This window comes from the organism of the source record quoted next, unplaced genomic scaffold, assembly GCF_019419815.1.
Source record: "Pyrus x bretschneideri cultivar Hongxiangsu unplaced genomic scaffold, Pyrus_bretschneideri_v1 Contig8, whole genome shotgun sequence".
Lineage (NCBI taxonomy): Eukaryota > Viridiplantae > Streptophyta > Magnoliopsida > Rosales > Rosaceae > Pyrus > Pyrus x bretschneideri.
Genome location: NW_025999820.1, coordinates 2,228,933 through 2,254,207, shown reverse-complemented (window position 1 = coordinate 2,254,207; position 25,275 = coordinate 2,228,933). Strand labels below are relative to the sequence as shown.

Genomic DNA, 25,275 nt, shown 5'->3' with positions numbered 1-25,275 from the left:
AACTAAATAAGCAGGGTTTTGAAATTTAAAAAAATATATATAATTTTACCATCAATTTACTATAAAGAATTTTTATATAAAAAAATTATTTTAGCAAAATAAAAAATCTAATTTATAATACCTCGTGGCTGTAGATCTTTTGATATTTTGTATGTCATATTAATTTTTTTGGGGCTGCTATTGCATATTGGGATGGCGTTATGCATGGTTTTTGGTTTGTTAGCTTTCTGCAGAAAGCGTCCAAAGTATCATGTGAAATGGAGATACAGACAACGTAATTACCATTTTACTCCTTCCACGTATACAACAGATTTCGCGCGACAGTTCATGACATTGACTCATTCACTTACACTCTTCTCTCTTTCAGTTAAACACTTAAAGAGGAGAACTCCACACCACACACAGATCCTCTCTTCATTAGATTCTTATCGGAATCCGTTTCCTGGAACCTTTCTCATGATTCTGGACTTCCATTCCCACGCATATAGGTTCTTGCCTTTTCGGCTTTCCCCACAAACTTCAATTCTTTCAAATCGAATCCATTTCGATATTTTTTTTTGCCAAAACATAAAGGTGTGTGGTAGATGAACTATTTGGGATTTGGTAACGTTATCTGCTTCTCCAGCCAATTAAATTTCTGGGTTTTTGTTCATTTTTTGTTTGAATTCGATTTTGTTTAATATGGAATTGTGTTTATGTGTTTTCGAGCAATATTCTAATTAATTTAATCTAAGGCCATACATGACGAGTGGTATTTGGACTTGGGTTTATAGGGGGAGTACACTGTTTAGTTCATTTCATGTGTTTATTTTTTAAATGTTTTCAGTTAAAATTTCTTAATATGGACGTTTTACTCCAAGGAAAGTGAAACTGAGAAAAATGGGGCAAATCAAAGATTTCGTTGTTTTCCAGTTTTCGTTGAGAAAAAAAATTAAGGGAGAAGATTATTTTTTTTTCCGTTCTTGAGTAGTTATGAAGAAATTGCCAAACTAGATTATTTTGTTTTGGTAAAAATCAAACTAGAAATTTTACCAAAACAAAATCTTGCTCCTTTTACAAGTCGAAAAGCATATAATTAACATTTGAGAGGAAGGAAAATTTTAGTACTTCTTCACTTTGCTGCTTTATCAACTCTTACAAAAACACTGTTGCTGCTGATTTTCTTCGTGCAGTTGCATTGAATCTGAAAGATGGTCGCCTTCGGGAAGAAGTTGCGAGAATCGCAAATTCAAGAATGGCAAGGGTATGTTCGAGTAAGTTTTTGACCTGAAAAATGTTATCTGCTTAGACTTTTAGTTTGATTATTTCATTTCAGATGCTATTTGGACTACAAGTTAATGAAGAAGAAACTCAACCAGTATACTCAACAAATTGAAGTTGGAACACAAAACCATCCCCATGTTCTTAAAGACTTCTCAAGATTGCTCGATAGCGAGGTAACTCGTATATTCATGTAGGAATTATGTTCTTAAGGACTTCTCAAAATCGCCATTGTTATCTTGATTCGCGATGTTTGCCGAAACTAAAAGTCATGCACATTTGTGATCCTTCTGCTAAAGTTTACTACATGTGAGGCCAATCTGTTGCTGCATCTCATAGATAATATTACTTGGTTTTTTACCCTTCATCATATTTTCAAGTATGGAAAATAAAGACATTAGGACATATGCCGATGAACTATTGTCTATTAAATTGATAATCTATTTGGATATGGTCCAAAATCCAAATGAAATGTCTAGACTTGCCGAGCTTTCTTTTCCCCTGTTTTCTGGTGTGGATCAACTTCATCTTTTTTAAATTCATTGACGTCGAAGCATAGATTTTTGCCGGTAGAGCTGATCCTTTCACACTGATGGATGATTTAGGTGTTAAATCATCGCCAGAAGCATGATTTCTTTTTTCATTTTTGTATTTTTGTCTTTTAAATTCAGATTGAAAAGATTGTCATGTTTATGCTGGAACAACAAGGAGTGCTTGCAAGCAGGTTATCTAGTCTTGGAGAACAATATGAGTCTCTCATACGACAAGATGCTGATAGAGAGAGAATTTCTCAACTGCAAGAAGCATACAGATCAGTTGGACGCGATCTCTTAAGAATCCTATCTTTTGTTGAGATGAATGCTATCGGTCTGCGTAAGATATTGAAGAAGTTTGATAAGCGGTTTGGCTATAAATTTACAGATTACTATGTCAAAACTCGCGCAAATCATCCTTATTCTCAGTTACGACAAGTTTGCAAGCATGTGGTAATGTGCTGAATTTTGTACTCATTTCTTTAACTTTCGTATTTAACTGCAGCTTATGAATGGTTTCCACGAATCATACTGTCTTTATATTTGAAAACAAGGATCATTAACTAATAGCTAAACGTGCAGGGTATCGGAGCTGTTGTTGGAGCCATATCTCGCAACCTTGCGGATCTTCAAGGATTTCAACAGCAATATGAGAACTACATATCAATATATGATCAACCTGCTTTTTCTCACCCGGTTTACTCTAATATCCATTGAAGTATTCTTTGCAGCAACAATTCTTTTTTCTAATCCCTCTCATTGATTTTCAAATTGTTTCTGCCTCTGCAAGTATGTTATGCAATATTGAATTTCAACTGACGTTTAAATATTTGGTCTTATTTCGCAGGATCCTGTCGTTAATTCTCTAAGGGCAGCGGTGAACAGGTTGTCAAATTCAACAAGTTTCCTTCATTATTTGGGAAAACATGCACTTCTCATGGAGGAGGATTTACCAATTCTATCCGGGGATCAGGCTGATGACAGCAAATATCATTTCATGTCACTCATCTTAAACTTGGCAAACACATTTCTGTATATGGTTAATACATATATAATTGTCCCAACAGCTGACAATTACTCCATGACCCTCGGAGCTGCGGCAACTGTCTGTGGTGTTGTGATTGGATCGATGGCGGTTGCCCAGATCTTTTCTTCAGTTTATTTTAGTGCCTGGTCAAATAGATCATACATGAGACCACTCATATTTAGCAGCATCATTCTTCTGGTGGGAAATACTTTATATGCTCTAGCTTATGATCTTAATTCCATATCAGTACTTCTGATTGGTCGATTATTCTGTGGGTAGGTGAATTTTTTATAGTTAAACTGTAAATTTAGTGCACAAGTTATCCGTTCCTATTCATGCTTTGGAATATAATTCTCTCGTTTACCTTGTTAACACCGATAGTCATGCTGTCAATTTTGCAGGTTAGGTTCTGCAAGAGCAGTTAATAGGCGTTACATCAGTGACTGCGTACCCCTGAAACTGCGAATGCAGGCTTCTGCTGGTTTTGTTAGTGCCGGTGCGCTTGGAATGGCATGTGGTCCTGCTCTTGCTTGTTTGTTCCAAAGAAATTTCAAGATTTATAAGTTGACATTCAATGAAGACACATTACCTGGTTGGGTAATGGCTCTCGCGTGGCTCATCTATCTGTTGTGGTTGTCAATCTCTTTCAAAGAACCTTCTCGTGCTCCAGAAGTGCCACGAGAATCTAATTCTGGTCTGTAAGCAAGATATGCTTCATTCTTGATACTGTTTATGGAACACAATATCTTTATTACTGATATGAAGCTTTTTGGAATAGGGAAATACGTAAATATTTCTGTGGAGAATGGTTCTACACAACCGTTCCTTACAAACTCCAAAGCAAAGGAAAAACTTGAAGATAGAGACACAGATGGTGAGGATGCCGAGGAAGATGCTGTGCAAATTCAGAAACCAGTCAATTCAATTGTGTCAGCATATAGACTACTAACCCCTTCAGTCAAGGTATTGAGTATTTTCTAGTTCTTACTTGTAGTTGAAGTCTTTATTCGTCGGGGAGAGAAGGAGGAACATTCACCTCATGAATTTCGACGACTAGTTGTTGTTGAGTAAGCTAGATTGTGCAGATCGATATTCTAAAACCATGGGAAATAAAAATCGTTCATTAAGAAAACTCATCATAACAAAATGGCATCACTGAAGTCATATGTTTGTATTTCGTAGGTTCGCCAAACTAAGAAGTTTTGTATCTTTTCGAAGCAAATCTTTTTAGGTTTATGGAAATCCGAAGAATGTAGCAATACGATGTTCTAACTGTACATTCTTAGATCCTCTCTCTCACCATATGTTACTCTGGTTTTCTTAGATCCTCTCTCTCACCATATGTTACTCTGGTTTTCTTAGATCGCCTCGTTCATTTCCCTTTTTCAGCTCTCAAGCTTGCTTTAGTAAAGTAGCATGAACATATATTACTGATTTAGAGCTTTCATCTCTTTTGAACTTGTTCCAACATTTGGCACGACGTCTTACTTGAATCTTGTGAACGCTCAACAGGTTCAACTATATATCTATTTCATGCTCAAATACGCAATGGAGATTGTGCTCGCTGAATCCAGTGTCATCACTGGATATTATTTTGTTTGGTCAACTAGTAGTGTGGCAGCCTTTCTTGCATGTCTTGGGTTAACAGTGCTTCCAGTGAACGTTGTTATTGGAAGTTACATCAGCAACATGTTTGAAGAAAGGTAAACCTTCAAGAATGAGAAGTCAGTGTGTATTATCTGTTATATGTTGATCATCAGCTTATGCATATATTTTGTCTCCGATTGCAGGCAGGTTTTACTGGTATCGGAGATTTTGGTATGCATAGGTATACTACTAAGCTTTCACGTATTGATCCCTTACTCCGTGCCTCAATATGTCGGCTCGGCGCTTTTAACATTCGTGGCAGCTGAAGTCCTCGAAGGTAATTCACTCTCTAGATTAGGAACGATAATTGCTTCTCTATTTGAAGTGTTTGCCCTGAAAAATCATCTATTTAGTTTCTGGTCACATACACATGAAATTTTGCTTTGCTTAATCAAATAAAAAGATTGACAGTTGATGTAATAATCCAGGTGTGAACTTATCACTCCTATCTCGTGTCATGTCATCGAGGCTTTCTCGGGGGACTTACAATGGCGGACTGCTTTCAACCGAAGCAGGAACCCTAGCTCGGGTAATCGCAGATGGAACAATAACCATATCGGGGGCTTTGGGCGAAAGCAAGCTCTTGAACACCACCTTAGTTCCTGCACTCTTCATCTGTATCACTTCCGTTGTTGCCACCTGCTTCACCTACAACTCTCTCTACTAATTTCCATCCCTCTTCTCTTAGTACAATGGAACTCTACACCTTCTGAGTATTAAACCAATGCCAACAATGCTTTTTTATTGGTGGTGTTTACATGAAAAGTGAGGACTTGAATCTCTTGCAATATGTTTTTCAAGTTCTCAAAATGTTGTAGCAGCTTAATATAATAACACAACAGACTTTATTACATGCCCAAATTATTAGTGTTTCATTTGATATTTGCCAATTAAGGGTTTTTTTTCTCCTTAGAAAATGAGTTATATGGCACAAACATATTATGGTGAGGAGTTTGTCTTTAGTGGTTTACTGGAGTTTAAGTCCAAATCTCCTTTCATCAACGTCATTTTAAATAGTGAAAGAAAACATATCCCGATTAATGTTAAGGGCAATCACTTGTGCATGTACGTGTGGATGTTTCACATGCATTAATATTTCACAACTGATTGTATACATTCTAGATCGCTACGAGAGAGTCAAGAAAGTGGAATATAGAATGTGGGTTGATAATTTGGGAGGATTATATAACCGAGTATGAAAAATTGCGTAAATCTATTGTATTAAAAGCATTTTCCAAAACAACATTCAAGGAAAGTATTCAATTGAGATTTTGAGAGATTTTAATTCTTTTAATGAATCTAGAGGTATTCAATCAGAAGTTTAAGTAACTCTTTGAAATTCAATGTGTATTCAATCAAGATTTTAAGAAACTATCTTAAAATCCTTAGAAATTTGAGTGTATTCAATTAAGATTTAAACAAGTTTATAATATTCCATGTGTATTCAATTAGAATTTAATTTTAAAAAATTTCAAAAAGTTAAGGAATTTGAGAAATTTCGTAGTGTATTTTTAGCATTCACAAATCTCACCTCTCCTTATGAGATTTCGAGAGAATTGAATCAAAATTTTACATGGAATCTCTACAAATCAATTAAACTCCTTAAAAATCTATGGATTTATAAATATATTGAAATCTTTCAAATTCCCAATTGAATACACCCCTTCTAAAACAAACCGAAGGAAAATGACAAATTGTTCGGTCATTACCTACCGAATATTGTGATACTTATTCGTTCGGATTTTTCGAAGACCGTGGGCTCAAAAACCCAACCCGAAATATCTACGGCAGCGTACGTTCTCGGGGTGGATCACCCACTGTCTCCTTCCCACTGTTGCTTTCTCTCTCTAGATTTCTGGGTTCCAATTGCTTACTCTTGAGAGAGAGAGAGTGAACAGTGCTCTGTGAGTAAATGGCGACAGCGTCTGATTTACCAGAGGGGACTATACAGAACGTACTGGAACAAGAGAGCCTCAAGTGGGTCTTTGTTGGCGGCAAAGGTGGCGTGGGCAAAACGACATGTAGCTCGATCCTCTCGATCCTTCTCTCCAGAGTCAGATCCTCCGTTTTGATCATCTCCACCGACCCTGCTCACAATCTCAGCGATGCTTTTCAGCAGAAGTTCACCAAGACTCCCACTTTGGTTAACGGGTTCACCAATCTCTATGCTATGGTACGCTTTTCGATTCACAATCTTGCCTCCTTCAATTATTTTTACTGGGTAATTCTTGCTTTAGGTGAATTGTGGGTTTTGGGAATTTTTTGGTGGGTGGAATTTTGGGTTTTTAATGAATTTGGGAAATACCCGGTTTTTTTTGGGGCAAAAGAAGTTCCCACTTGTTGGCTTCTTGGAATTTGGTGCTATTTGATAAAATTGGGGATTCCCAGTTCATAGATTTTGAGTTTAGCTTCAATTATATGAACAAATTGTTGAGAATTTGATTTATTTTTTGAAATTAGAGGCAGTTAATTCTTCATTGCTTGGTTTAGTACTTGTTGCTGAATTTCGACCTCCCTATGCTGCATTTGTGTGTGCGCGCGCTTTGCATTTTATGCAGTCTCATTGATTGGTTTTGATCCTACATAGGAAGTGGATCCTACCGTTGAGCACGAAGACATGGGTGGAAACGATGGAATGGATAATCTGTTTTCTGATCTAGCAAATGCTATTCCTGGAATTGATGAGGCCATGAGCTTTGCCGAGATGCTAAAGTGAGATTCTTGTTCCCTTATGTTTGTTTCTTTGCAAATCAATACTTGCTATTTACTATCTTGGTAGAGCTCCTCTCATGTGTTGCTTATTTTAATTTAGTGTTTTACCAATCAATCTGCCAATTCATTTGTGGAAATTATGTCCATGCAGATTGGTCCAAACAATGGATTATTCGGTTATAGTATTTGATACTGCACCAACTGGCCATACGCTTCGGCTGTTGCAGTTTCCATCAACCTTGGAGAAAGGTCTGGCGAAAGTGATGTCTTTGAAAAATAAATTTGGCGGTCTAATGACTCAGGTATATACCGTTGAACTGTCAGTCATATCTTCCCTTGCATTCAAAATTATATGGTTAAGACACACGTGGAGTCTTAACTTTTTCGTAAATTTCTTTTGTCTGAGTTTTGTAAGCTTGTAATTGGTCAGTTACAACTGTTTCGACGTTTATGGTATTAAGTGTTCAAAATTGATCGAGGCAGATGACAAGCCTCTTTGGTGTTGGTGACGAATTTGGAGAGGATGCAATTCTGGGAAAGCTGGAGGGCATGAAAGATGTGATTGAACAAGTCAATCGACAATTTAAAGACCCAGTAAGTCTGCTCATTCATTTTTCTTTTTTCTGTTGTCTGTATCATTGATTTTGGATAGGATGACTATTGTACGGTAACAGATATGTTTTAGATTTTTAATACATTAGATTAGAGCAAAGCTAAAAAGGGTAAAATAAATAAAGATTTTTCCTTGGTTGGGTTTTGGATCCTAAAGAAGAGAAAATACTTTTTCCACTTATTTAGATAGAAACTGAAACCTTTTGTTTCATTCGATATCATGAGTAGTGATGCTTTCATGAGTCAGTTTTGAAAGGAGGAGGAATTTTAAGTTCTTTTCAAAATCTGAAGTTGTTTTTCCAAACTTCATCACTCTTCTGCCTCCAAATTAAATTTCCAAATATACAGGCATTGTGGAGGCATTCATATCTCACTTTTGCAGGACTTGACGACCTTTGTCTGCGTTTGCATTCCAGAATTCCTCTCTCTCTATGAAACAGAGAGACTGGTGCAGGAACTCACCAAATTTGAGATAGATACACACAACATCATCATTAACCAAGTACTTTATGATGAAGAAGGTATGCCTACGGTGTCCGTGTACATTAATTTCTTTTACATGCTCTTAGCTCAAGTTTAATTATCTATTGGGTAATTTTGTTTTTGTAGGCACAGAATCTAAACTACTCAAAGCAAGAATGCGAATGCAACAAAAGTACCTTGATCAGTTCTACATGTTGTATGACGACTTCAACATCACCAAGCTGCCGTTGCTGCCGGAAGAGGTAAGACCATAGAGTGCCATAATTTATGAAACTTTGACTTCTTGCACTGGAAAGAAAAGGGGGTTGGTGATCTGTAAACTTTTGCAGTGAGCTTCCCCGTACTTTCTATTTGAGTGATTGTTATTTTGTGAATGTCTCAGAACGCATCAAGACTTTTATCTCCATTTTTCACAAAAATCTCAACCTAGTAGGAAAGAGAGCTATAGATGATGGAATTTTACCATGATTTACCCACCCGCCATTCCTTTTCTTCTCCGGGATATTTAGTACTTAATCTTTTTGTTTAGTTATATTTTATTCAAATATTCTTATATATTTATGTAAAATATTCAACCAGCTGAGAAAAAGTAAGGAATGTGATTTCACACCGAATATCCCAGTGCTTTGATCCTTCTGGGGGTTGGTTGGTCAATTTACTAAAAGAATTATAAAGATAATGAAACTATTTTAGCTCCGAATCTCTGTTTCTTTCCATTCCACAATGTATAGTACTATAGGATGTAGCTATTCTTGATGGGTTCTGTGAGACCACCATATGATGATATCTATCCATTAGATTTCTGAGGCCTCTTTATTCTTCAATTTGGTTCCAAAAACGTAACCTATTATTTCAATTGGAGAACATCTTGAAGGAACATTGCAAATGAATCTAATGTTTTCATGAGGTGTATGTTGCAACTAAATTCACCTCTTTTCATGGCTTCCTACTTTAGGGCTTATTAACTTTAGAATTTGTACCACACCGATTCGTAATACTATTATTGGCTGCTTATTGATCATCAACCTTTTGATTACTTTGGATTTTGCAGGTTACAGGAGTTGATGCTCTAAAAGCGTTTTCGTGTCATTTTCTGACACCATACCAACCTTCCACCAGCAAAGGCACATTGGAAGAGTTAGAGAAAAGAGTGGTCACTCTAAGGCAGCAGTTGAAAGACACTGAAACAGAACTAGAAAGACTGAGGAAAGGAAAACAAAAGGTCTAATAACGCCAGGTTCACCACTTTGTAATTTAGCATCATCTTCTTCCCAGTTTAGGCTACCAGGAGAAGGTGTATTCCGTTTACCGCTGATTGATGTTTCCGGGTTGATTGATTTATTTGCTGAGTTATTTTCTGTCCTCTTAGAATCAAGATCATAAGAAGTGCCATCTCTTGCGCATTAATGTAATTTATTTCATTCAAGATGTTCCGACATCGAACAATTTACGGGCGAAACTCTTGTTCTTTTATGTGCCCTGACTGAGCTTTATGCCAAAATCAGTATGTTGCAATTTTGTTCCGGAAAGAAAGTGAATGGATTATAAGCTCTGTACATTGGATTGTCTGGGAATATGAATTGGCATTTTACAGCAATTTATCTTTCCTTGCGTACCAAATGATTTTTATACATTTGAACATCTGCTTTTGAAAGAAAATAACATAAGGCTGTGATATTTTGTTGTACGATTAAGTTGAACAATATTCAGAAAACGTGCATTGATCCATGAGATCAGTTCAGTAAACTAGAGAAAATTTGAGTACAACGCGGAATGATGTTTTGGGTGGGTTGATAAGTAAATTCTTCCAAAAAAACAACATTCCTACGTCTTCTATTTTACTTACTCCTTGTTGAGTGTAATTTTTATCGTAAAATTTCTCTCTTTGCCATGGTAGTCCACCCTTCTAGGAGCCAAGAAGACACACAGAGGCATTTCAGCCTCCCCTAGCAACCATTCAAGTACAAGAATCGAACACAGAACGTGTCGTGTGGAATATGAGCTTGAAATTCATCCCCAACCACTGAGCCACTCCATGGTGATTCTACGTCCTCTATTTTAGACTGCTCGTATGATTCTAAGTCCTTTGCCACCTAAGCGACAACAACCGACAGCAGGCACGGTTTAGATCGTTTTGGCAGCATGGCGAAATGGTGGAGACACTGTGGAAAGACGAGCAAAGTTTGGGTTGTAGGAGGTAGCACTTACCCACTGCATCTAGCTGAATGGTTCTGATTAAAAAAAGGCACCAACAAGACAAAAGAGATAGAAGGGAAGAGAATGCGAGTCCAAACACAAATCATAACATATAATCTTCACCAACCATTTGACGAAAATCCAACGCCAAAAAACGAATTTTAAGAGAGAAATGATCTCGTATAATTCCTGAAAAGTTAGTACAAGTATATTTCTTCAACAGATGGTAAACTATCACCGGTTAGAACTGTACGGCACATTTCTAAGTGGTAATGGATTCAACAGATTCAATACTGCCACGATCCACCAACATTCCACATCAGGATCGATGACCAACAAATTTCTTGGGAGTTTCCTACCATTTCAACAATCCAGAGTTTGTGTAAAGTTTTGCAACGCGTATATTTCCCTCCTCCTGGTTATGGTTTTCTAGCATCTGACCAGTGGACCAACATTTGTGTAGCTACTTGCAGCCGACGAATTTGCTACTGACACAATTGCAACTGAATGAGAAACAGAGAATAATCAGCAAAGAAAAAGAAAGCACAGACCTGAGATGAGAAATATTGGTTTAATCATGAAATACTAATGAAAGAAAGAATTTGCTGACAATGTTGTGCGCTTTGTATCTCAGTGCACAGACAATATCCGTTAATCATGTGTTCTAGCTTTTCGGGTGGGATGTTGATCCTCGTTAACGTATCTCTTTTCTAACCCTTCACATATATCAGGATTTATTACTCTGCTAAAATCTGTAGATCCTCACATAACTAGAACTAACATCATCAATATGCCTATTACTTTCAAGACTACGACTCACAACAGATTATTACTGCCTATAGCAAATAAAGATGAGGAATTTGTAAGCAAACGATAAGTACAACCTTGTAATCCAAACGTAAACATAAATCAAGTTGGAAGTGACGACATCTGAATTTCGTCCCCTAGCATCCCATTTGATGAATCTGCAGTTTGAAAAGAATCTTTTCTACCACGTTCCAAAGAAGTTGCCTCATATATCCCTACAAAAGTTATTCAAACTTTAGAGAAAATTTATGCAAAACTAATTAATAAAAACAAAACAGAAACATAAAAAAAAAAAAAAGTGGAAATGCAGATATGCAAATAAGTGAATGAATAAATTACTCAATAAACGTAGATGGCGCTTTACCACAGTGGCGGAAAGCAATCATGCATATGCATCATGGTGCGTGTTCAGTCCCCACAGATTCCCCTCCCCCTTAACAATTAACATCTAACCCACTAACACTATTGCTCTACTAAAAAAAATATTACTCAATAAACAAATGGCATCCATAAGAAGCGCTCATCTGTACCAGAAAATACTTCATTTTCAATAAATTGCAGTGAAGACAAGATACGATAATAGAGATGAGGATGATGTTGATCACAATCTTAATGACAATGCCGACGCTGGCAGTGATAAATACTATACACATACCAAAGCCCAAAATTAAGCAGCAAATTAGAAAGCCTGGAAGAGAAAAGTCCATTTTGTACACAATCTCCATAATGATAATGCATCCTCCAGCTACCATTAAATGCCTTGGAGAAGAGAAAACCATGTGCAACCTATAATACATTAGGAGCATTAATGGTCAAACTAAGTATATGAAATGATCATGTAGACAAGTAATAACTGATAATCAAGCATTTCTACATAGATTAACCAAAACTGCATCGAAAGTTCTGAAATATACCTTTCTTCCGCCATACTATCAACATAGAATATCAAGATTACTCCAAAAAGAATGGTGCTCAAAAAAGCCCAAGTAGAGAATGGCACCTTATCGCTGGTACTTGAAGGTGATCCCTAAGTGCCCCAACAAAACCAACACGAAAAATCAGAAAGAACAACAGGGAGAGGGCTAATAAAGAACAAAACAGACATAGCAAGCCCATAAAATTGAACTAGAGTCCAACTGAAAATGTAAATCTAATCAAATTTGACCTAGAACCGCTTATCGTATCATACAACTTACTATGATCATGTCCCACATGGCCACAGGGAACAGGAAACATGTTGCAGAGGCAACAGTTATTGCATTAAGTCGCCTTTTAAGTTGATTCTGAAAGCACAGAATGATGCAACCAGCAGCAGTAATTTGTTAATAGTTTTAATTAATAGAAAATTAGACAGATACATATTCCTTGGAACGGGTTAGAGCAAAAGAATAATAAGATAACTGAAGATAGACAAATATCAGCAATTCAGCACCTTGAGTGAAACACGCCGTGCGATCACCCTCCTCAATGCTGATAAGATGCCAGCAAAGATTGGAAGGGCCATCTCTTTTATACCTAACAATGGCTCCGTCTGAACCTCATCATCAAGGCTATCTTTAAATGGTAAATTCAGGTTAAGTCACAATAACACTACCAAAACGCAATCATTATGTTGAAAATAGACAAACCAAAAAGACAGAAGAGGAAAGACGACATGGAGGATATGGTAAGGAACAATAATAAAACACAACAATCCTATACAGTAGGGAAAGGACAGATTTAATAAAAGAGGATATAGAATGGAGAATATGTTTCCATGGCCCACCCTTGAGATAAGAAGTAGAAAGATGCCACCATTGCAATAAGCCCACCTACCTGGTAAAAGATGAAGAAACATCCATGTGAGCAAAGAAGAATCTCATGGCTCCAATTTTTCAATCAAATTATTTTTTATATCAAGTCACCAGAACTGTAGGTCTTGTACTATTATTCCTTGATATATCTTCACTAAAACTTGAATACGTAAAAGTCCACACACCAACCAGCCTAATGAGTAAAGTCCTAACCTATTTTATGTAATTAGAGAAAAGATAACATAATGAAGCGAGAAAATGGCCAAGGACATTAGTGAAGGCCTTCATTAAGAGAGAAACATGCCAAACACAAAATGTTAGCTTATGCGCTCGAAGACAATGGTAGATTATTTACATGAAGACACATTCTAAGCAAAGGACAAAGCATCTAACCGAGCTACCTTTTTCCAAACGTGACCCCTGCGCCCATATAATACTCCAGACAGTACTCCAAGGACAGCACCAGAATACTCTGCTAATATAGCTCTAACATAATATGCAAAGATGAAACAAATCAGTTGTAATTAACAAAATCAATTCTATTTGTTCAAATTATGTTCAATGCTCCATATTTTTATTGCTACTGGCTGATTGTTGCTCAAATGCATACTCACATAATTTGAAAAAATTGGGAAAAAAATGTAATTAGAATATTCATAAAATTGAAACTTATACACACAAGCACTTGTAGTGGTATCTGAAATCTTATAAGCCAAGCCTACCTCAGAGGTCCACATGATTTGAGGCCTTTTCCCCACAAAATAAAGTATAAAGCTGTTATGCCACCATTTATTACAGAAGGCACCACCTGAAAACAACACGGAACACTCAAGAAGTATGCAATAGCAATCATTTGAATAAACTTTACAGATGCCTTTTCAGGTGTTTCTAATAAAAGCCAAAGTATCATGGAACCTGTGTATTTGAGAGCGGCCTGCCCTTCCAAGGCTTTTGCATAATTAGAAATAGGATGGATGCTGGGATCAGGCAGGTGAACAGAAAAAGTACAACCGAAGCTCCCGTTTCAGACAAGTACCGGTACAGGGAGTAAATTGACCATATTCTCAAGAAGTTTCCAATAATATGGATTATTTGAAAGGGTGTTTGCCTACATTAAGATAAGATCAGTGGCATAATTAGTTGTAGTAAAGAGAACAACGAAGTAAAAACACATGAAATGCTGATCTCACCCAAAAGAAAAAAAAATATTGGGCTTACACGTTGGCGTATTAGATACAATATGATAAACCTCGGAACTTCCATAAGTTCTTCTACTATACGTTTCTTATTGGGCCGAAGGGGGGTGAAATAGAAATCTATTCCACCGGAGCTAAAAGAAACAACAAAATCCAGACTGAATACAGACTATACAGCAACTAATGTCTACCTTCAACATTGAACATTAGCTCCTGAGGACTGCTTCTGTACTACACCAGATACTACAGAGCTCCTCATTAGTTAGTACATATTGAAAACTTATAAGCCCTTAATCTCAACTAACCACAGATTGAACCTCCTTAAAAATGGAAATCTCATCACACTACCTTCTGATTCACCTATTAATCCCCTCTTCTGTAACAGTAACAAGAAAAAACCTAATACTTTGTGGTAAAGGATATTGACCATTGCACACCAAGCTGGAGATATCAAGGACTTACGGTGGGGGAAGATCCATTTACTGTAAACTTGCGGCAACTATAATTACGATCATTGTCTCAGCGACAACTAAAGTTTAAATTCCCATGTCAGTAAAGAGGAAAAACAAAAGTAATCAACACCAATTTTGCAAAGCATTACGCTTAATGATCCAATGGCCCCTCGTACACGCCAAAGCATCCCAAAACTTCTTAAAACTATGCAGAACAGTCTTCCAAAGTAGGTAGCTGATTGCCACCCAACAATATCTACAACAACCAACCCCAACTTCACAATTTCACAAAGCTAATTTTTTTTTTTCCCTTCTATTTCCTCCTTTTGCATTTATATCTATACAAACTTATTCAGCTACTCATGATTCTCAAACCCTTGAGCACCAAGAAAACTCAGACCCAATTTTCCCAGAAACCAAACAAAACGAAAAGCATTGCCAGTTTTATGATTTTCGTAACCAGATAGATTAACAACACAAGATTCACACACTTTCTCGCAAATCAAACAAAGCCCTAGGGTTTTACAATTCAAATCCTCAAAATCAAAGAAAAAAATTACAGAGAAATGAGATTGGATTGATTGGGTTACCTAAAATGGGGAGACGATCCTCCTCGATCTTCAGGAACTGGCCTCGGAGACATCATTTTCGAACCCAAATGCTGAATCGCAAAGTTAATCACAGAATTCGATTAATTCAACATTGAATCGCGGATTATATTCTCCTCTGCAGCTTCGTAAGTGGAGAAGAAGAAAGCAAAGCCGGAGCAAAAACCTCCGCAAGCTTCGTCTCTGCCAAGTTCAATTTCTTCACTTGAGCTTCAGCAAGAAGGGGTCGTCGGGCCCTTGCTATGTTGCGAGCCCATGAATGAAGGACGTGAGGCCCGTTTCGTATAGCTGTGGCTTTTGGTCACTTATCCTGGCCGTATTGATTTTGGGTCCATCGCTAAGCGCTAAGCACTAAATTTATTTTTCTTTTAGACCTTGTTTGGCAACTCGGACTATACTGATTATTTCTGTCGGATAGAATAAATAACCACCAGATGGTACTAATTAAATTAGTCGGGCGTTTGGGGTAGTATCAGATTAATGATCGTATTATTTATACTGTGTTTGGTACTAAATAAGATAAGAAAGGGAAAGAAATAAAAATTGACAAATCTTTGTTTGTTTGTAGGGGTCGAAGATGTAGCGGTGGAGAAGAAGGAGGGAGATCCGGTAGCCAGAAGAAGATGCAGGGAGAGAAGAGTCTTGTTCTGGGTGGTTGGATGGAACTTGGTGATGGTGGTGGTTTATGGTGGCTGGCAAAGGAATTAGGTTTTGGGATTTGTGGGAATGAGGGGGAAGAACAAAGGGAGGGAAAACAAAGAAGAAGATATTCATTTCAGTCGACGTCAGTGGTGGTCACTGCTAGCCAATCGCCATGAGCAATGCCAGGATCATGGCCACTCACCCTCTCTTCTTCTCTGCACCTCACTGTCACAAACCTCTCTCCATTTATGTGGTGGACTCTCAACCAAACAAAACCTCCCCATCCCTAAAGTTACGATGCTCGATGGCCAAAGAGTTAAACATATCTCCGTCAGGGGTCAATAGAGAGGGCACACAGTCGGTTTCTATTGACTGCGTGGTGGTGGGTGGTGGAAGAGTAGGAGGCAACATCATTACTGTCAAGAAGGGCAGCTATCCTGGAGCAGAGAGAGCGACTGCGTCTCAAAGGAAGGAGAAAGCGCCCGACTAAATTGTATCATGGTTTTGGAGAGGATAAGCAAGCGGGTCTATACCGTATAAAATAGGTAGGCCCAAATTGTTTAATCTAGTGACTATTTAATACAAACGAACACCAAAAACCATACTGCACATTATTAGTAGTATCTGGTGTCTTATACTGTATGCCAAACAAGGCCTTAATGGTACAAACAATAGTGATGGAGGTAGAATCAAACTTTAAGAGTGGGTTTGTTGCACCGAAATATCTCGAATTAGACTAGTTTTAGGGACTAAGTTAGACTAGCTTTAGACTAGACTATGCTGAATTAACTTAGTACTAGTTTGGTTTAGCTTAAATTCTTAAAAAAGTGGGTACTAAAAAAGCTGAGCCCCAAAATGTGTTTGGTAGACATTTAAAAACAACTTATTTTCAAAAAAAAGAAAATCGCTAAAACACAGATAAATCGAGCGATATGAGCTCTAACCCTTGACGATTCGAACAGGAAGAACCGTATGATGTTGGGGGAACTAGTGACACGCCCGACCCTGATGTTCACCAAACACTAGGGTAGGCATGTACTGGGCGACACCAGAAGGTGACAAAGCCATATTAGGATGCATGAGAACTAGAAACAATTAACCTACATAATTAAAACTTGTAAACTTAATTATAATGAATATGCAATTATGGAACGTGCTCAAAGCATACAACTAATCCGAGACATTAAAAATGAATAATATATAATTGAATGAACAAAAGGATAGGTCCTACGCCGAGAGGACTTGAAGATGTTGATGCTGAAGTGCTTTGACGCCAGGATTGTACCCCTAGGTCCTGAGGGGGCGCAAAACAAAGTATGAGTGGACCAAGTTTATATACAAGTAATATTGAAATAGTTATTCATCAAAGTACTAACCCCCAAAGTTTATGAAAACTCAATAGTATAATATGTAATAGGTTTTCCGAAAACCCTAGCATGCCATAAAACCTTTGTGTAAAACATGTATCGTATATAATGAGCTAAGTAGTCGTATCAATATCGCCCGAAGGCATATAGAACCCTTCATTCGCCAGAAGGCATATAGAACACTTCCTTCAGAACACTTCATTCAGAAAACTTCATTTAGAACACTTCCTTTAGAACATTTAATTCAAAACACTTCCTTCGCTCGAAGACCTTCATTTGCTCGTAGGCTCCTACAACACCCACCTGAAGACATATATAAGTATTAATCGCCCATAGGCTCCTATAACACCCACCCAAAGGCAAATAGTGACCACTAGATAAGCACAAAAATCACTGAATATAATATTTCCAAACATATGTACATATATCTCAATGGAGCTCAGTAGCTCAAACATCATATATTAAAATATCTTCATAGTATATAGTCATCAATCATATATACTACAAAGAACATAAAAATCGATAAAGTATGGTATTCCAAAATATTCTCAGTAAAGCATGATATCTCATAAAGTGTAAATCTAATTTACTCATAAATGTTTCATAAAATGTAACCAATAAATCATGATTTTCATGTATGCATTTCTAATAGTAAAATCATTCATTTTAGAAGGGGTTCACTTACCTTACATCATTGGCGTAGAGCTGTGCAACAAGGGTGGATGGGAATGCCACTAACAAATGCACCTAAGCACATAAAGGGTCCAATTAATAAAACTCTAGCATAACGATTGAATTTCAAAAAACGGATGTCATGAACGGATTCAGGACTTCGAAAAACATACAGGGGGACCTCGGGTACCCCCACACGCTACCACATGCCTCGGAAGACTACCAAGGCAGACGCCCATGCATGGCCTGGGGTCTGGGTTGGTTTCTGGGCTAAGTTGGTGGTTCGGCTTGGGTTCAGTGGGCCAAAGGTCTGGGTTTTGGGATCGTATAAGCTCGGTTGGGTTTTGGGTTAGAGCCTGGTAGCCCAACCCAAGGATTTGGGCCGGTGGATTTAGGTTTAGGGTTACCGGGTCGGGTTAACTTAGTTGTCAAACTGGTTCTCACAGAGACGAAAGCCGAAGTTTTCCAAGTTCTAGTCAACCTCGAAACTCAACCATAACCTACGATTTACCCACCAAATTGAAGACAACCAAGTGCAGATTAGGATTATACCATTTTAAGGTCCAGCCGTGGTTAAAACGTGGCTTGAAAACGGCTTACAAGTCTCAGATTCCCTTATCGAAAACTGGGAAGTTTTTCCCCGAGCCATTTTTGCATTCAACAAGTATAAACCACTTAAAATCTACCCTAATCAAACCCTAAGCACAACCCAAAGGAGTCTAAGCACCTAAAGAGTGTGCCGGGGAAACCAGGAACAGTGACTTCACCATTGTTGGAGGTCTACAATCTTGGCCTGAGGTTGAGACAGCAAGGTTCAGACAATGGTGCAGGTTTGATAGGGTAGTGTCATCGTTGACGTTCATTGTGTGAGATATGGTGAGCTTGGAGAGAGATAGAGAGAGCTGTAGGGATGGATGAGGGAGAGACAGAGATAAGAGATAAAGTGAGGGGGAAAGATAGAGTGTCACGGTGAAGAGGATAGAGGAAGAACAAGTGGGCAGGGGAACAAACTCAAAGGGTGGCCCCCTTGGGCACACCAATTAAGGCCATAAAGCAACGTCTCAAAGAAATATCCCACAACCAAAGAAAATTACTAATTTACCCTTTCGATTTGCCAAATCCAGGACGGGTTGTTACAATTTGCCCCCGTTAAGAAAATTTTGTCCCAAAATTTAAAATAACTTGCTATACAAAAATACTCTAAAATAGGAAGAAGAATATACACATATGTAAAGAAGAAATCAAGTCAGAGTGGTTGGATGAAAGAGAATATGCCACACTGTCACAAGCGGGTTGCAAAATCCTTATTCTTGCCTCCAAGCTCCTACTTTGTTCCCCTATCAACATAATAGTAGAAACATACTTTATAAAGATATAAAGTCGTAATATATAATAATGTAAGATTAAAAGTATGTACATATAATACGATAACGTCAAAATAGATATGTAATAACATAGAGGTCGAAAACTCGTGTTGAACTTAAAACTGAAAACAAAAAAAAAACTTCCCCCAAAAACATTTGTAATGTTTGAAAATACATATATAACCATAATAAGATAAGTTAAAATACTTATGCTGAAAATCCAAACCAAAAATGAAAATGGCCTTGTCCAAACATTAGTCATGTCACGTACTTTGAGAATGGGTGTGTCTTGGGTCGAGTCCTCATCATAGCTAACTAGTAGTTCCTGTTATCGACAACCGACTCGCCCACTTGCTTAGCGAACCCAACAATTAAGCCATCGATATTACAGTCTGCAGCATGTAATGCCGATAACTCATGGTTGTCTCGGTAAGCAAATGAAAAGTTTCCGAAGTTGTCAAACGCTATTGTGCTCCTCAATGTGAAATGTGCCAAGATCGTCTTATTCATGCCTCGATTATATTGTTGTACTACTCTAAAGCGTACCAACCAGAGCTGTCAGAAATGCTTCGACATCCACGGGCATCCGAACAACAAGGTCCTAGAGTGAAGTAGTCAAAATATACGTGAAGGCGAACACATATCGTAAACATGTCTTTCGTGACTAATTGCGATCATCGCTCTCCTGGCCGAGAAGTACAAGATTCGAAACCTATATTAGAAGAACAATCACTTATACTACTTCCTTTAAATAACCACTACCGCTCAAACCATTCATAGAAACTGGCTCATAATTACCAAACTCGAAACCCAAGATGGAATTTAATCTCAGTAGATATATATAAAAGGTGTGTTAGGGTTGGGTGGAAGATACCCTTAAAATATTTAGGCAAATGAACATATATATATATATATATATATATATATATATTGTTGGGAAAGAACTGCTAAAGTACGATATGATGCCTATGAATTGTAGCAAGATAATATGAGGTGGCTATTGATTCCTGCGTGAAGATAGTGACTGGTGATGCAATCCGCTGACCACCCGTACTATTACCTTCACTAATCCCTTACTAAAAGGTGACTCAAACCTGAAGGCCACATGAAACTCTTTTTAATAAGTCTGGTAGGCTCGCGAGAAGGTTATGCTCCAAATATTCCTGCTAACATTGATATGAAACTGGGTGCACACATTCGCCGAGTCGATCTATCGTGAATTCCTCATTGATTGAGCAAGAAACCACGTCGAGAAGGCTAAAAGAACACTCTAGGATTTGAAGGTCAAATTAAATCTAGAGTACAAGATATCTGGATTTAAATATACAACTCTGATGTTTGAGTTCATAAAAGTACCTAGCTTGATTGGGTAGTAACAACTTGAAATGGTCGAACCTAAAAATTTGCTAACTCGGTTTCCTGATGATCCATAATCATGTGCAAAATATCCAAGAGTTCTGTACAAAGGGGAAATATAACTAATTAAAGAATATTCGGGTATTGGTGTGCCTTTCTACTAAGATGTTCAGCAACTATGCTTGCACAATCGGGGTGGTACACGATGGTGCAATCGTAGACATTTATATACTCTATCAATCACCGTCGCCAGAAACTTAGCTCATTTCGACTGAGAATCTAACTACGAAGTTTTGCGAGGTTGATAAAGATCTTACGTGTTTCATGTTGGAAATGTGCCCTAAAACCAATCATATGATGATACTTTACGGACATTTCAAACTAATGTAGTTCATTTCAAACTAATGTAGTTTAAATGTAAAGGGCAAAGATTATTGTTTGAGCCGTCACATATAAATGTTATATGCTTAAACGATAAGTCCAAGAAATATGTGATTGGAAGAATGTGATCTAAAGAAGTTAGATTCATGAGACCATTCTTTCGTTGACACATCCTAAACGTTCCTGATCATAGGATTGTCAATTGGGCATTGACAGTCCGTTAAGATCAGTACGTGCTATGTCTTCTCTCAGGGAGAGTGACTAGTCTCGAGTCATTGGTGTGTGTGACATCAAGACAAGTACGTAGGTGCTCAATAGAGAATGAGTTCACTGAACACGATCAACGAAGAGTTCTCATATTCATGTTACATGAGAACTCATGGTTGGGATAATGCAAATTAGTCTTTTGACCTGATGCATCACAGTTGTCTTGTGGTTAGGTCCTTAATCTTTGATTATGTCAACGTCACTCTATCAGGGTGTCCACGGCATCGTTGGGGTTAAGCCACTTAGCCATGGAGGCAAGTGAATGCGCAACAAGGGATCTCTAACCTTCAAACTGTTTGAGGGAGAATACTCTATGATATGATTTAGAATCTCTGGCCAGAGTATGAATGAGATGTTGGAATGCGTTCCAGATCACATTCAAGGTAATCATATAAGTACAAGATTCACATTGGATAGTAGACATGAATAAACTATCAAACCAAACAATGTGGTCAAGAGTATTGTATTAGAGAAAGACCGTATTGCATTTGTAATCCTAAACTGAATAGGTTATCCATCTCTTCTGATTAGCTTGGGTAACCATGATATGCTGCTAGGTGTCACTTATGGTTTGTGGAAGCCCTAAAAGTGTATTATCACTAACGGGAGAATTGAAAGTAAGTTTCAATTCACAATCGATTGGAAAGAGTTTGAATCGCCCACTACCTCGCTAAAAGGAACCTAATGGATCGTACACCGTGTAAGGTAGAGATTGAAGATTCAACGGAGATGAGTAAGAATAATTAAATGGTTTAATTATTTATGGCAAGGATTAATTAATATGATTATTAATCAAACGAATAAGTTCGTTAAAAGACCTCGGGATAGTTTTGGACATTAAGGCCCAATGGGCTTCGAACGTCAAGTCCATTGACTTAAGTTGTATGACAACTTAATGAATAATGATTCACAAAGGCCCAAATAGCCCAATAAATCCCCTTAGGCTGGCCATTTAGAGGAGGGTAGTGAACTTGGCTTAATTGCAAGTTTGCCACTCCATTGTGAGATGGTATAAAGACATCTTTATAGCCATTTCATCCTTAGGGTTTTCTAGGGAGTAAAGATGAGAACACAAAAACCTCCCTTTGCTCTCAAAGAGGCCGGCCAATCTAGAGGGGAATAGCTAGTAATCTTACTTCCTCTAGGTCACTCATTTCTTCTACAATATACCTTGGTGTGGAGACTTAGAGGTTCTCAATTTTGGGAACTTGGAGAAACCTTTTCATCCATCCAAATCCATGGATCCAAGATGCAAGGAATGAAGGCCCTCTCTTTGGGTGATTAGCCTTTGCTTATGCAAAGAGGAATCTACAAAGGTATTGATTTCTCAACTCACTTTGTTTTGAGTTGAGTCTTGATTCACCTATCTACTAGGCTTTGAATTTCATGGGTAAATGTTTTGTTTTAAGTGCATACAAGCATGATTCCGCCTTTAATTGTTAATTGCATGCTATTGATGTTGCTTAAATGAACATGTTTTTCACAAATTTTCCTTCATTTCACCACGGTGAAGGTGTCCTTAGATTTTGAAGTCAGGACAATAACTACAGACTCTAAGTTGGAAATAGGACGGTTTACCTCAGGTGGTCCCAACCGTCGAAAAGTAAAAGCGTCACCCAATAAGTTGCCTCAATGCACAATGACACCTTCAGTAAAACATTACCATTTTTAGGTCTTCGAACTCAAACCACTTCGATTTTTCGTTTCACCACACTTCTATGTAGATACAACTTTGCCCGTAATTCCTAAGGAAAACATGTTGTAGAGTATCGGTCCGATGTTGAAAGTCGTCCAACAATCCATTTCGTAATTGATGAGGCACAATCTCGACATGAAATTTCTTCTTCTTCAATAGGATGTGACTATTCATGCAAATGAGGGTTGCACCATTGTGCCGAATGACAACAAATCCGGAAATCGTGACATCCAAGTGATGTCATGACCGACACACCACTACAGTAACAGAAGATCCTAAGTATGCTTTGAACAAACCACGCTCTGATACCAAATTAACAAGCTCGACCCTGGTATTCACCAAACACCAGGGTAGGCATGTGCTAGCGGACACTTGAAGGTGAGGAAGCCATATTAGGATGCATGAGACTAGAACAATTAACCTACGTAATTAAAATTTGTAAACTTAAGTATAATAAATATGCAATTGTGGAACGTGCTCAGAGTATACAACTAATCCGAGACATTAAAAATGAATAATATAAAATTGAATGAACAAAAGGATGGGTCCTACACCGAAAGAACTCGAAGATGCCGATGCAGGAGTGCCTTGATGCCGGGATTGTACTCCTCGGTCCTTAGGGGGCGCAAAATAAAACATGAGTGGACTAAGTTTATATATAAGTAATTTTGAAACAGTTATTCATCAACGTACTAACCCCCAAAGTTTATGAAAACTCAATAGTATAATATGTAATAGGTTTTCTGAAAACCCTAGCATGCCATAAAACCTTTGTGTAAAACATATATCATATATAATATGTTAAGTAGTGGTATCAGTATCGCCACAAGGCATATAGAACTCTTCATTAGACCAAAGGCATATAGAACACTTCATTCAGAACACTTCATTTAGAACACTTCCTTCACCCGAAGGCCTTCATTCGCCCATAGGCTCTTATAGCATCCATCCAAAGGCATATATAAGTTTCAATTGCCTGTAGGCTCCTACAGCACCCACCCAAAAGCATGTAAGTATCAATCGCCCGTAGGTTCCTACAACACCCACCTGAAGGCATATAGTGACCACTAGATAAGCACAAAAATTATTTAATATAATATTTCCAAACATATATACATATATCTCAACAAAGCTCAGTAGCTCAAACATCATATCTTAAAATATCTTCATAGTATGTAGTCACCAATCATATGTACTACAAAGAATGTAAAAATCGATAAAGTATGGTATTCCAAAATATTCTCAGTACAGCATGATATCTCATAAAGTGTAGACCTAATTTACTCATAAACGTTTCATAAAACGTAACCAATAAATCATGCTTTTCATGTATGCATTTCTAATAGTAAAATCATGCATTTTAGAAGGGGTCTACTTACCTTACACCGTTGGCGTAGAGCCGTGCAACAAAGGTGCATAGGAACACCACTAACAAACGCACCTAAGCACATAAAGGGTCCAATAAATTAACTCTACCATAACAATTGAATTTCAGAAAACGGATGTCATAAATGGATTCAAGATGTCAAAAAACAAAAAAAGGACCTCGGGTACCCCCACACGCCGCCACACGCGCCCTCATGCACCATTTGAGGGCACCATTTTGGGTCGTTGAAAAAGCCACCGTGGATGGTGGCGAAGCATAGTACCTTCGATGGAGGCGCATGTGCTCCACGCGCAGCCTAGGATCTAGGTTGGTTTATGGGATAGGTTGGTGTCTAAGCACGTACCTACGTTGATAGTGTGTCAGGAAACCAAGAATAGTGACTCCGCCACTGCCGAAGGTTTACAATCTTGGCCTGCGGTTGAGACAGTGGTGCAGGTCTGATGGGGGTAGTGTCGTCGCTGACCTTCATTGTGTAAGGTGTGGTGAGCTCGGAGAGAAAGAGAGAGTTGTAGGGAGGGATAAAGGAGAGATTGAGAGATTAAATAAAGTGAGGGGGAAAAAGAAAGAGAGTGTCATGGTGAGGGGGAGAGAGAAAGAACAAGTGGGTTGGGGGACAAACTCAAAGGCTGGCCCCCTTGGGCACACCAATTAAGGCCATAAAGCAACATCTCAAACAAATATCCCACAACCAAAGTGAAAATTACTAATTTACCCTTTCGATTTGCCAAATCCGAGACGGGTTGTTACAACTGGAGAAAAGGGAGCTCGTAAAGGATGATGACGAGGAAGACTTTAGATTCTTTGACAATTAGGAGGG

At 38.0% G+C, this 25,275-nt stretch overlaps 3 protein-coding genes across 5 annotated transcripts; 2 read left to right on the top strand and 1 right to left on the bottom strand.

The window, feature by feature from the left end:
* The first annotated feature begins 330 nt into the window (after positions 1-330).
* LOC103964647 (SPX domain-containing membrane protein At4g22990) lies at positions 331-5,328 on the top strand. Of its 2 annotated transcripts, XM_009377593.2 has the most exons (11): positions 331-603; positions 1,173-1,243; positions 1,316-1,436; positions 1,932-2,246; positions 2,376-2,489; positions 2,641-3,095; positions 3,222-3,514; positions 3,599-3,783; positions 4,333-4,523; positions 4,611-4,744; positions 4,896-5,328. In XM_009377593.2, the coding sequence occupies exons 2-11, from the start codon at positions 1,191-1,193 to the stop codon at positions 5,132-5,134; spliced, it is 2,100 nt and encodes a 699-aa protein (XP_009375868.2). In that variant the 5' UTR covers positions 331-603; positions 1,173-1,190; the 3' UTR covers positions 5,135-5,328. The 2 variants fall into 2 exon arrangements, with proteins under 2 accessions (XP_009375868.2, XP_009375871.2); XM_009377596.2 differs by lacking the exons at positions 331-603; positions 1,173-1,243; positions 1,316-1,436 and having other exon boundaries at positions 2,041-2,246; positions 2,376-2,511.
* An 892-nt stretch (positions 5,329-6,220) lies between these two features.
* Positions 6,221-9,871, top strand: LOC103964646 (ATPase GET3A). Its single transcript, XM_009377591.3, has 7 exons — positions 6,221-6,640; positions 7,055-7,179; positions 7,331-7,481; positions 7,663-7,773; positions 8,174-8,312; positions 8,401-8,516; positions 9,326-9,871. The coding sequence occupies exons 1-7, from the start codon at positions 6,380-6,382 to the stop codon at positions 9,500-9,502; spliced, it is 1,080 nt and encodes a 359-aa protein (XP_009375866.2). The 5' UTR covers positions 6,221-6,379; the 3' UTR covers positions 9,503-9,871.
* Positions 9,872-10,555: 684 nt separating this feature from the next.
* LOC103964644 (zinc transporter 5) lies at positions 10,556-15,541 on the bottom strand. Of its 2 annotated transcripts, none has more exons than XM_009377590.3 (11): positions 15,309-15,511; positions 13,986-14,178; positions 13,793-13,878; positions 13,472-13,556; positions 13,014-13,092; positions 12,710-12,840; positions 12,474-12,560; positions 12,192-12,304; positions 11,933-12,063; positions 11,355-11,492; positions 10,556-10,973 (listed from the first exon to the last, which is right to left on the bottom strand). In XM_009377590.3, the coding sequence occupies exons 1-10, from the start codon at positions 15,362-15,364 to the stop codon at positions 11,380-11,382; spliced, it is 1,074 nt and encodes a 357-aa protein (XP_009375865.2). In that variant the 5' UTR covers positions 15,365-15,511; the 3' UTR covers positions 10,556-10,973; positions 11,355-11,379. The 2 variants fall into 2 exon arrangements, 1 of the variants encoding a protein (XP_009375865.2); XR_007255032.1 differs by having other exon boundaries at positions 10,962-10,973; positions 12,278-12,304; positions 15,309-15,541.
* Between the last annotated feature and the right edge of the window lie 9,734 nt (positions 15,542-25,275).

Bases quoted from the DNA above. Each gene is read 5' to 3' on its own strand.
- LOC103964647 (XM_009377593.2), top strand. From the start codon at position 1,191: ATGGTCGCCTTCGGGAAGAAGTTGCGAGAATCGCAAATTCAAGAATGG. The intron at 1,437-1,931 runs GTAACTCGTATA...TTTTAAATTCAG, and splicing joins CAAGATTGCTCGATAGCGAG to ATTGAAAAGATTGTCATGTT. The intron at 4,745-4,895 runs GTAATTCACTCT...GTAATAATCCAG, and splicing joins GGCAGCTGAAGTCCTCGAAG to GTGTGAACTTATCACTCCTA.
- LOC103964646 (XM_009377591.3), top strand. From the start codon at position 6,380: ATGGCGACAGCGTCTGATTTACCAGAGGGGACTATACAGAACGTACTG. The intron at 7,482-7,662 runs GTATATACCGTT...TGATCGAGGCAG, and splicing joins TTGGCGGTCTAATGACTCAG to ATGACAAGCCTCTTTGGTGT. The intron at 8,313-8,400 runs GTATGCCTACGG...TTGTTTTTGTAG, and splicing joins AGTACTTTATGATGAAGAAG to GCACAGAATCTAAACTACTC.
- LOC103964644 (XM_009377590.3), bottom strand. From the start codon at position 15,364: ATGATGTCTCCGAGGCCAGTTCCTGAAGATCGAGGAGGATCGTCTCCC. The intron at 14,179-15,308 runs GTAACCCAATCA...ATCTTAATGTAG, and splicing joins GGATCGTCTCCCCATTTTAG to GCAAACACCCTTTCAAATAA. The intron at 12,064-12,191 runs GTATATTTCAGA...AATGTATTATAG, and splicing joins GATAGTATGGCGGAAGAAAG to GTTGCACATGGTTTTCTCTT.